At 47.6% G+C, this 12,181-nt stretch overlaps 1 protein-coding gene across 5 annotated transcripts in view; it reads right to left on the minus strand.

The window, feature by feature from the left end:
- Positions 1-3,267: 3,267 nt before the first annotated feature.
- Positions 3,268-12,181, minus strand: part of PLEKHM3 (pleckstrin homology domain containing M3) — a 199,280-nt gene continuing 190,366 nt past the window's right edge. For all 5 annotated transcript variants that reach the window (XM_045480986.1, XM_045480977.1, XM_045480978.1 and 2 more), the window contains one exon: positions 3,268-9,653. In XM_045480986.1, coding sequence (XP_045336942.1) covers positions 9,648-9,653 — 6 coding nt within the window. In that variant the 3' untranslated portion in view covers positions 3,268-9,647. The remainder of the gene's footprint in view (positions 9,654-12,181) is intronic.

A 12,181-nucleotide genomic window follows, 5' to 3' on the forward strand; every position in this document is an offset into this window, starting at 1 on the left:
CCTCCCTCCAGGACTCCCTCCAGAATGAGAAAGCCCTCTGGGGAAGTTGACCCAGTTTAGAATTCAAATCCACTTCCCTGCCTGTGCAATCGGAATTCATTTCCTCTGCAAAAGGCTTGAATCTCAGAACAAAATGCCCCTAGCTGGGCTTGGGGATGCATGCGGGGATCCTAATGGAGAAAGCTTCTGGTTTATTTTCCTAACGGTGTGCACCTTGTGGTGTCCTTGGAACCCGATATTACTGAGAGAGTGTCATCACAATACAGCCCAGAAGCTAAGGCAATTTGGATGTCCTTGGGCCCCAAATTAATATGTGCTTTGTATAGTCTTGTAATGTGGGAGGCAATTTTCCGTAACACAGTGAGAGATGTTCCTTCATACATTCGAGATAATTTAGCTCAATGTTCATTTGAAAAAATTACTGTGCTAATAGCAGCTCTTCAGCTTCAGAACAACAGACCATCCCGGGAGAACATGGAAGTCACTGAAAGTGGTTCACATATCAGTGTGTCTGGGAGCATCTGGATAAAAGCTGTTGGAATTTTCCCCAGACCGGCAGCTGCCCGAGATTGTCCGGTAGGATCTGAAATGTGGCATGAACTGGTGAACTCTAGCGGATTTGCATAAAACCAGGAGCTCTCAATGGAGGAATACGAAATAAAGGTAGAGTAACAAATCTCCCTATTGTCCAGGTAAACTGGAAGTCACTGAGTATAAACCAGAATTCCCGTATGTTCAGCTAGTCACAATTTATTCTTCTTGCTAGACTTCTCTGCCCAAGTGGTGAAGAAATAGATGCCAACAGGAGAGAGTAAACTGTATCTTTCTGCTGGGTGTATTTTGCCTCGGGCTTCCTGGTTATGTACCAGAGGCTTTTATTATCCTGGGGGAGGAATAATTCTCTACCCCGGTCGGAATCCGAAACAATAATAAAAAGAAACTTAAAACTTCCCCCCTCCCCCCCCAGTCAGGAATGTAGTTTCAACTGATGCTGCTTTAGAACAAATCCCAGGTAAGGCCCTAGCAGACCCAAGTTCATTTCTAGTGGTATTCCTGCTCCCAAAGGACTCGTGGCTGCCTTTGGTGATTTTGAATTAAGTCATCGCCGCTGTGGGTGTTTTCCATGTGATAAGCACTGCGGGCACAGAGGAGATTATAATTTTTAAGACTCTGAACCCTTTGGACAAGCTCATGAACGAGGAATGCTTGTCTTCAAAGCTACTGACTTCCTAAAGGAAGGAGAGGGAAGGAACTGGCTGCTTCGGTTCACCCGTCACTGGCAACCGAGGTTGAAACTCATCAGTTCAATAGGTGCCCGGATCGTGGAATGACTCCGGTTCATTTGCAAGTCTAGTTCTTCTACTGACCCGAGGCAAATCTGGACACAGCTCAAGATTTCATGAATTCCCCTGATCTTTCTGGGCAAGAAGCACCTAGTGCTTTTCCATTTTAAACACCACTATCAAGAGTGATGAAGTCTGTGTGCACCGAGGGGCCTGCGGTGGGAGCAGACTCGCGCATGCATGCGTTTGAGGACGCAGGCAGCATAGCCTGCTGAAATGGAGGAAGGAAAAAATGAAAGGGAGAACACAAGGCTGCCTTTGTAGCCAGCTTAGTCACCTGTGGCCATGACCTGGCCACTTCTATTCACCAGGCTGTCCGGAGATAGGATATACTGGAGAAACAGAAGCTAACCACACCCTGGAAGAAAATACAGGGGGTATAAAGGTAGGGTTTTATGAAAGCGACTGCAGCCCGTGAACGGCAAGTTCCAAAGTACTTGTTCCGGAGTCTGCTGGGAAAAGGGGTGGCAACAGCTGTTGGCTAGAGGGCAACTCAGGCCATTCAGTCCGTCCACATCCCTTTGACATCTTTCCCACTGCGGACCACCAGTAATGCCAAGCAAATGTTTATTTCAGGGCAACTTGCTTCGTGTAATCTAGTGGTTCTTAACTTTCAGAACACAGGAGAATCACCCAGGGAGCTTTTAAGAAATACAAACACTCAGGCCCCATCCAGAGAGATTCGGATTCAATTGTCTGTGATGGGGTCCTGACATTTGGCTTTTGTTTTTGTGTTTCTGATGTGGGAACCACTGATTAAAGCCATCATCTTGAGCCATCATCAAAGGACAGGACGGGGGAAACAATTAAGGGAGATTCAAATCAACATCTCCTGGGGGTGGGGAGAGATGAATAAAATAGTGTCTCTTTCTAGCCTTCTGAAAACATCTTTGCATATCTTCTCTGTGATGCCGCCAAACTTCCTGGAGTTCTCAGGCCGCTGCAGGTTACTACAACTGGGGGGAAGCTGACCTGTCCCGTGAATCAGATGAATCCAGGCTCTGACCACATCCCGTGTCTAGTGTGGTTCTGTGAAACATTAACTCGTCTCTCTTTATCATGGGTTGTAACAGGTTTCTTGTGAGGATGAAGTCCAGTTGTTCCTTGGGCAGAATGGGCGTGAGCCCTAGTTGGTTTCCTGAGGGAGGGGGAGCAGAGGTTGGATATGGACACATTGAGGTGTGTCTTGGGGGGTGAGGCTCAGGGTTCACCTCTGGTAAATGTTTAACTGGGAGCACCTTTTCTAGTCTCCGATGCCTGTCTTTGAGAAAGTGAGTTAAAATGGTGTTTTACGTTTCCTGGTGGAGAACTGTTGTACCCGTGGTCTCGGTGGCGGAAAAGCCAGGGCCGTGGCCCCGGCCACGTAGTACAGATGTGCCTGCCCGGCTCTCACCAACCAGAGGGCTGCTGTCTCTCACGTAAGCACCTACTCTACTTTTCGCTCTTTGCCCCCTAAATATGGTCTTCGGGAAGACGAGTGTCCTTGCCTGGTGGCCTACTGCCTGTCACTTGTCCATCTAATTTGGGGAGCACGGCGGCGAGATGAACCAGGACAAGAAGGCTTGGGGAGGAGCTACGGTGGGAAGACATTCCACGCATGAGCTGTGGCGGGCTTCTCTCGGACCTGAAAGAAACCATGCCACCTTGACACACAAGGCCCAGAAAAAACTACATCTGCATTTTTATAAAGTTACACTCTTATTTTTCACAGGCATAGGAAGGGCTGTGAGAGTATTGTGAGTCGATGAATTTGGGCGGGGGGGAACCTCTGTAAGATTAATATTAAGAGATATTTTAAAGTCCTAGTAGCCCATTTTCAATAAATCTCAAATCTTGACTTTGAGTTAACATCCAGAGCTCATCTCGGGTTTTCACCACCCCTGCGAAAACAGTGTTTTAATGAAGTTGTTATGAGAACAGAAAGTATTTTCTGAATTGTTTATTGAGAGAGAGATGACTTTGTACATTAGGAACTGGTGCACTTAAATCATATGACAGATGACCATAAAAACTAGGGCTCTTGTCAACAATACAGCTTTGCTTTCTATTATTACGGTTACTGATATTTAAAAATGATATAAACAAAAATATGGATAAGTTATGCCCAAACGAAAGGCAGCAAACTCCAGAAAACAGAAATAGCATGTATAGCACATTTGTTATTTCAAATAGTTCAACACAGGGTGATATAATTGCCCAAGCCCAGAATTTTAGTGGGTTCTGTCATGCATGAGTGGAAAGAAGGGAGGACGACTCGGATCTGACCCAGGAGCAGGAGAACAAGTCGAGTGGAAGTCTTGTGCACCGACCGCCATGTTCCATGCTCTTCGTTTGCAAACGAAGCATTTTCCCTCCTTTTACTGTTCATTAAAGAAGACTCCCCCCCCCCCCACCCCCAATCTTCTTCGGTGGACTTCGGGCTATTCAAAAGAAGATTCTGGTAGGTGACCAAAATCAGAACCTAGACCTCCAGCAGCAAAAGCCGAATTGGACTCAATGGACTGCCCATGCCACACGGAAACATTTTCATCACAATGTGTTCAAGAGACTTCCCACTCCTACCTGGGAAACAGGTGGTGACGCAAAAAGGAAAACTTTTATACGGTAAACGAAAAGAAAATTGTTTTTGTAGACTTTTTTTAGCCTGAAGAAGGCTAAGCTCACCGACTCTACAGATTCAAGTCTGGATAATCTCTCCTCATTGGCCTTGGTGACATCGTGACATTCCCCTGAGTTTGGTTAATGAAAGCAAGCAAACAAAGAAATAACAAGAGTGATCAAAAACCAAAACCCAAAACCCGAACCAGCATAAAACGAAGTTCAACCGTGACGCAGTCGTGTCTTTTGTATTTCGTGGTAAAAGTGTTGACGGAGCTAAGAAGCCCATGTTTCTACCCTTCTGCGTTAATGATGTCTTCCCGACAGGGATCCTTTGCTCGTGAGGTGAAGGCACCAGGTTAAACAAAGGCGAAAGGTCTGACATGCGTGTGGAATATGCAGGTCGCCAGCACGCTTGTAAAATGGAGTGGCCGGCAGAGAGGAAGCAAAGTGATCCAGATTGAGGCGCAGGGCCCTGCAGGCTTCAGGTGGGTCCACAGAGGAGACAGAAGCACTAGGCAGTGCTGTAAGGCACTCCTGCCGGGAAAGGCGGATGGCAAGACCAACATGGAGAAGGAGCACCCGCTCCAGCGGTCTGCCGGCCGGGTTACAGCCATGAGGCCTGACGCTGGCCCCGGCTCAGGACTGGGGCGAGGAAGATCGAGGGCTGAGGAGAGAGGCTGGTCTGCAGCGCTACGGCCGGGAGAAAGGAGTCTCCACTGTGCTACGAGCTGCTTTATGCGCCTGAGTCTTCTCCCCTAGGCAACCACTGTGGCTTCGTGTCACGCCTTTCTGACAAGATGGCTTCTCTTTCCAGGGAGGAACCGAACCCCAACAGCAGTTGTCCCTTCCCTTGTGCTTAACCCTGGCTTCCAGCACATCGAAGGCCACTTGATGAGGAGCGTGCCACAACACACGATCGTCAGGAACCCATGTGAAATAAAGCCCCTGACAACTACGGGGGTGCCGAGGAGGACATTCCACGCTTTCGACTTTTACCTAGAGTTCAACAGTGACTGAGACTTTACCTTGGCATGCATCCACGAAGACATACTAAAGAGAACCCCTCAAGTCAGAGGGTCTGAAAACAATGAAATTAGAATTGTCTACCATCAGGAAGTGCTGGGCGCTAGGACTTAACTGCCCCCATGATAGAAATCAACACTTGTCTGCTTAAATTAACTGAGCAGGGCTTATCACCCGTCCTGGGCTCAACCTAGAGCAGTGGGTTCTACTAGACTCGGGGTCAGGAGAATGGGCCACAGTACACAATACAGCAATGCTCAGTTGCTAACAAGAACCAAGGGAAGGAAGACAGTACCTCTACAGACTCAATTCATGCCAAGGAGAGAGTGTTCATTTCTGTCAGTTCTGCCCCCAATTCTCTAACTTTATGACATTATTTTAAGAGTAAGAAAAGTATTGAGACAGAAAATTCAAAAAATAAGGGGGAAAACTGTATGCATCTCTCTTTAGTGGGAGAAGTAAAAAAATAAAATAAAATAACTTCTGAATTGACTCTAGACAGTGTTAGAATCAAGAGTTGAAGAGTTACTTCCTAATCCAGTTATTTCAATAAAGTGCAGCAGAGCAGTGGAGATGAAGAATTCTGCCCAAACTTATGAACAGCAGCATTGGCTTTACCCTAAATTAGGAACAAAATATATCTTGGCTTCCTCAGGTAATGCCTCTTTTTTGCAGAAGTGTTCGGTGTGGCATCCGGTCCTACCCTGATACAGTAATTTACACATGCCGTTTTTTGGCCAGTAGATAGAGAACAAACCCACAGGTCTGGAAGCCAAGCCTTTCCAAGGAGGCACAGGAAGAAACTGTCCAGTGTCAGTATGCAGTGTGTACACACGCAGAGACAAAACCAGAGGTCAGAGCTCATCCAAGTGGACTCGCTTAGTTTAAGCAAAGGCTGTGTAGGGCTGCTAGAGTGATGTAAACACCGAGGTTCTCACTGCAGCCCGAAGGAGATCATGGCACAGTCCCTTTGCAGGAGTCCGAAGTACCACTGAGTTAGCTGGAAACCACAAATCCCAAACACTAATCATATTCCCTTTTTTTGTTGTTTTGTTTTGCTTTTTTGGTGGAGGCCTAGTCTAGTAGAATCGAAAAGCGATTACCCTCTCAGCTAATCAAGTATTAAAGCTCCTAAAAATATCACATTTTATTACTACATATATGAAAATGGCTGGAACACAAGTACCCTGAAAAGGCAGTGGGGCGAAGGGGGATGATGACACTTTACATGGTTTTCATATAAAGAGGCTTTCAACTTTGGGGAAAATCAGCCCTGGAAAGAACACGACTCGATTCCAGTTGACTGCTTTTAAAGTACTTTGTGGCCTTCCTGCAGCGGTACAACTGGGCTCTATTTTGGGAACTGGCTTCTCTACTGCAGGATTAGATGCCAACATTTTACCAGGGTTGGACTGTCTCACACATGAGTTTCTGGCACTGTTAGGAGGGATTTCCTCAAGTGATACACCAGGGAATGGGCCTTTCAAGTGAAAAGAGTTTCCCTGGAGTCAGCCGCCGGCTCTAGGAGATTAATTGGCCGCTTTCTCGTGTGTTTTATGTGTGAGATATTTAATATGGGATGAGAACGGGAACAGGAGGGAAAGCAGGTATTAGCTTGGTTCTGAAGGAGGTGGTAATCCACAGATCTGCTTTTGTTTCGACAGTTCCTGAGCAGTGGAACAATTACCTAACAGTGTACCGAGTCATTTGTTTGGGTTGAAAACAGTAAGGGCGTTCATGTGCTCTAAGGCGTTTCTGGGCTGGAAAACAGCAATTTTGAACTTTCATGACAGACCCAATTCCTAAGCTGGCTCCACTCTGTCCTATCAGATTTTGGTGGTGGTGGTGGACTGCTGTGTAGACTGGCAGGCAGCACCGACCAGGCCGTCAGGGACACAGAAAAGGAGGGAAAACAAGCAGCTGGGATGCTGTTCCGCTTCTGGGTAGCCGAAGGACCCAGCACATCTACGGTTTGGTTTTTTCTCTCCTCTTTTGAAAATAAGCAGAAAATGATGTGGGTAGAAAGGTCTCCTTAGGAGTACCCAGGGAATGCCAGTATTTAGCAAGGACCTCTAAATGGGCACCCGTGAAAACAAAGGCCTTTAGAACAGGGGTCCAGAATCTCTCCCTCTCAGCAGGCCTGACGCTAGGTGCCTGTGAGGTGGGACAGGAAATTCTGTACAGAGAGCAAACATGCTGGAGGGGGCAGGGGGGCCTGCACTTCAGGTCTCCCAACGCACTGTGCTGGGGATGGCCTCGCTGACAGGCGGGATCACAGATACATTAATTACAGCGAAGGCAGAAGCAAACTACGGCGATGGGGAGCTGGGGGCGGAGGGGAAAAGGCACTTTGCCATCGGAGCACATCTGTTTTATAATAAGCAGGTCTATAATTCTCTTGTGAAAGATCATGTTCTGCTATCTTCTCTGAGGCTGGAAAATATAAATACTGTATTTCACGAAGGGGAAGAAAAAGGAGGAGAGGATCAAATTTGTTTGCCTGTTTGCCAAGTGCTTGTTTGAGATTTTCCACCCTTTATCTTTTGTGTGCAATGTTCTCTATAACTGGAGTTGGGGCGGGGGGAAGTCAACCTGTTTTTTCCAAGAGTAAAAGGCACCGTAAGGTGTCTCGTGAATGGGGTCTTGGCCTTTTAACAAGTTTTTATGCCCTTGGTTACAGCTGCTGCAGTCAGAAAATACATGCATGTGTGGTGGCAAGCTATTAAGTTGAAATGAATGGTCCGGGGCCAAAGGAACTGGCACGGGTTGAGAGGTGAAATGTTTGCATCCAGCAGTCGGCACAAAAGTCAGTCCGGAATGTCACGCCTCTACATGGACACAGGTTTCAAGAGTTAGGATATGGAGGGAGCAAGGTGTGGGGGTGAAGCAGTAATGGGGTAAAACGTATCCTATACTTTGTGAGCCACTGATTCTCCAGATCCCAACAGCGGTGAAACTACCCAACTATGAGGGCCTTGGAGGCATCTGCTCGGGGAAAACATACAGAATCGTCTCCTATGGCCTGTTGAAAATTGCTTCATTATCAGTGTATCTTTCTGCTCTGGGAAGATTATGGTGGAAAGAACGGAGCCATGATTTCCAGTGCCGGCCTACTTGACATTTTGGTCACGACTATTCTACTGGCTCCCACACGGCATGGCGGTGGGGGCCACGGCTCTGCTAAGTGGTGAAGCGATTCATTATATCTCCTATTCCTAGGATATGATTTTAGCATTTTTGTTTCAAGGTGGCAATTATGTGTGTGTGTGTGCGTGTGTGTGTGTGTATCTATTTAAACAATACTATTACATTTAGTTCATTAATTGTATTCATAAGTTTGGTATTTTCTTAATAGTCTACTGTTGGGTGTTTTGAAGTCCCATGTTACTTTGATTTTGTAAACAATTTGAAAAGTGTGAAAGCAGATGTGGTTAAATTGACAGGCCAAAGTGAAAGTGCAATGGAGAACAATGACAAATAAAGCATTTCAAATAAATAGGAAGGACGTGCCTACCTAAGATTCTGTGAAAAGAAACTGAACGCCACCTCACAGAATGTACGTACAATATCCACAGTCTAGAAACCGATGTGTTTGACCACAATCGTAGGAAATTTCCTCAGGCCAGCACCATTAAAAAAAAAATCATAAATATTCCCCACGAAACCCTGGGAAAACTGCCCTTCAGAAAGCCGTTTTCAACCAAATATGCTGGGGCGTCGCACCCTTAGGTGGCGCTGGGCTTCGAACCAGCAAACAGACCGACAACAAGCAGCTATTGGTCGCCGAGGTCTCTTTTTTCTTTTTTCCTCAGGAAAAAAACCCCTGAGATTAACTTCAAAACCAGAAGGAGCTCTCCTCATAAAGTAGGGGTGCGTGCTTTCTGTCAGAGGGAGCTCACACTCCTCATTTCTGGGCCACTCGGCTCAGCTGAGGTGATCCCCACCTGCACGGCAGAAACTGAGGTGACCCGGAGTCATCTATCCCCGTGTTCTGAAGATTTTCTTGTGACACGGGCGATGGCGAGGGCTTGCCTCAGTCACCGCATCCTCTGTGAAGGCTCAAAATAAATAACACAAACGCAACCCAAAGTTCTGTGCTTCTGTAGGAAATGCTTCCTCCTGTGTCCTGTGTAACAAGATGGCCCCCGAGAGCCAAACAACAAAACAAAACAAAACAAGAAAAAAAAAAAATCTGGACTATATAAAGCATCGGGTGAGAACCAGGGTTTTGCTTGGGAGCAAGCTGCTGAAATTCATGGCTAAGTGTAATTCAGCTACTGGTATTTTCTTTGAGCCACAGAGGCTTCACGGACCTTTTGGACGGCGATTTACACAGAACATACATACGGGACGTCTAGGTATGTGTGTATATGTATGTAAATATATATCTATATCTAGCTGAAGATGAGACATACTCTTCCTCCAAAGGGACCTAACTGGCTGGTCAGGAGGCCGCCGGGCTGATGGATCGGTGAGAGGTCAGTCCCTGTCCTTGGGCCCCTGCTGAGTCAGGTGTTCTGGTAGGACAGCTCGAACATGTTGCAGGCCTCCTCCAGGCTCTCGTCCACGTTCAGCCTCCGCCAGAAAGACTTCTGCTTCTTCTGCAGCTCTCGGCGGACGCACCTCGGGCAGGGGACGGACTTTTCTTTGCATTCAGAATGGAAAACGGCTCCACAGCTTTCACACCTGCAAAAGCCGAACGTGGGAGATGATGAACCAGGCTGAGATGAGCAAGACACAAATAGCTTAAGTCCAGTCCTCTGTGCAGCTCAGAGTATATTCGCTCCGGGTTAGCCCCACCACCGGGGAGAGAGATGACTCACAGAAATGGGCTCTTCCCTTTTCCAAGATGCTCAAGGTTGAATTTCCCTTGAAAAAAGAATTTTTTTTTTCTGATTAGAACTAGCTGGGGCGAGGCTTATGGCTCACAGTGGAGGGGGGTCAGCAGTCAACTAGCAACTGTGTGATCGTGGTGACAGTGGACAGAGTTCTAGAAGCTCTGTGTGTTAGTTTCCTATCCCTGGGCCAGCAGTGTGGGTAGTAACTCTGGGGTGAAGTGACGGAGAACGAGAATGCTGTGCTCTGAATACCAGTGATGGCCCCGGCATTTTAGCCGTGAAAACGGTGCTGTCCACTTCTGCTAACGTGGGCTGCGTGGTTCTCCGTGACTCCCTGCCTTCATCCGACACTTTGGAAAGGTCAAACGACACTTTTCTGAATGATATCCTTTGGTCTATTGTCCTTCTGAGTTTTTTAAAAATCAGGGATCCCCCCCCCCCACCTTTGTAAGCCCATCTTTATAACACAAGTGGGGACAGTAAAGCACGAGAGAGTGGAGAAGAGGGTATTTTTTGAAGGCAACATGCAGATATTATAATTTATAGAGGGGAGGCATTCCAGGTGGATGACTAGTTTGTTGTTTGGCTTAGTGGAAGCCTGCACAGGAGTCCAAATGACTTGTTTTTCCTGCAAAGTCTTTAATAATGAGTAACTGTCAAGCACAACTGTAGCTGCTCCAGGAGGTGGCTTGCCAGTGTGGATTCAGCGCCCACCCTTCCACACAGCCCTGACAAGCAACGGCTCCCTCATCTCAGGAGCCCAGGGAATCGGGCCCTCGTGGTTCTGTCCAACCAGCAACAGTCCATGCGGGGCCCAGCACTGGACCAGGTTCGAAGAGGACTATGAAGGAAACAGCCCTCAAGGCTCAGTTTGTGCTGCTTTTGTTTTTTCTCTAGTATCTTGGGCTTCAGTCCTGGGCATAGGATGGTCTTTGGGGCACCCTTTCCTAGCCTGCCGCTGACTTAGCCCCAGGACCAGTCCAGATTGAGAAAGTTTGGTGAAAAGACCCACCCACCCACCCTCGTACCCAGGAGACTCCTCTGCTGCTCAGAGACCAAAAGACAGGACCTCTCGGTAGTGGCAGTCTCTGCCCGAGCTCAGCTCTCTGGGCAAGTAAAACACAGGGGTGGCTAGGGGTGACATGGCTTGACTTCAGATTCCATCTTCACATCACTTTCAGGCTATATGGACTGAATTGTGCAGCACCTCCTCCCCGCCACCGCCCTGACCGAATTCCTATGATGAAGCTCTAACCCGCAGCGTCACCACATTTGGAGATAGCGTCTTCAGGAAGAAATCAAGGTTACATGAGGTCTTAAGGCTGGGCCCTGATCTGATAAGATTCGTGTCCTTGTAAGAAGAGACGCCAGAGAGCTCTCTCTCTTTCTCCCCCACTGTGTGGACCCAGAGGAAAGGCCGTGTGAGGAAGGCAGCAAGAAGGTGGCCATCTGTGAGCCAGGAAGGGAGCTCTCATCGGAAACCACGCCCTGCTGCATCTGGATCTGGGACTCCAGGCTTCCAGAACTGTGAGAAATATATATCTGTTGTTTAAGCCAGCCAGTCTGTGGTATTTTGTATGACAGCCTGAGCCAACTAAGACAATGACCTTGAGCAAGTCACTTCACCTCTCTGAACTTCGGTTTCCTTATCTGCTAAGTAGAGTTTCCATTAACATGCACCTCGTAGAAGTGTTGTGAGGCTGAAATGAGGTAATAAAGCATTTAGCACAGTTCCTGGCATGTGGTAGGTGCTCAATAATACAGCCAAGACTGCTGCTGCTGCCTTCCTGAGAGTCTTCATTTCAATCTGACCACACCTACAACACCCGTGGTGACGTGAGAACATCTTGATCAACCCCCTCATGCCATAGATAAGAAAACGGAGATTCTAAGAGGGCTAGTGATTGTCTCATGAGGACACAGTGAGTTAAAGACAGAGTTGAGACTAGAATCCAGGACTCCCGACAGCCCAGCCACAGCTCATACCGAGGCCTCGTCATCTGAGTGGGGGGAATGTGCCATCCTAGAGGGAGATGCAAGGCTTCCAATCAGAAGACTTGTGCTCAAATCACAACCTTTTCTTTGAGCGATCTTGGGCAAGTCACTGCTCTGGTTTCCTCATTTTCCTTCCTACTCACGGAGTTCTGTGGAACAGAAATGGGTGAATGTATACGGAAGGATATTCCAATGGCAAGTGCTCTAAAGAGCAGGTGAGTGTGACACCACCCTTCGTGGTGACTCTAGGACCTGCTTTCTTGACGCTGGAGCCACACTGGTCAGGACGGTCGACCCGGTAGAATCATCTCTAGCATCTCCCTGCCCTTGGCTCCTCCCTCTTTCCAGTGGGATGAAGGTTGGACCCAGGTCTCCTAGTGC

This window comes from Leopardus geoffroyi, chromosome C1 (genome assembly GCF_018350155.1).
Source record: "Leopardus geoffroyi isolate Oge1 chromosome C1, O.geoffroyi_Oge1_pat1.0, whole genome shotgun sequence".
Taxonomy (NCBI): domain Eukaryota; kingdom Metazoa; phylum Chordata; class Mammalia; order Carnivora; family Felidae; genus Leopardus; species Leopardus geoffroyi.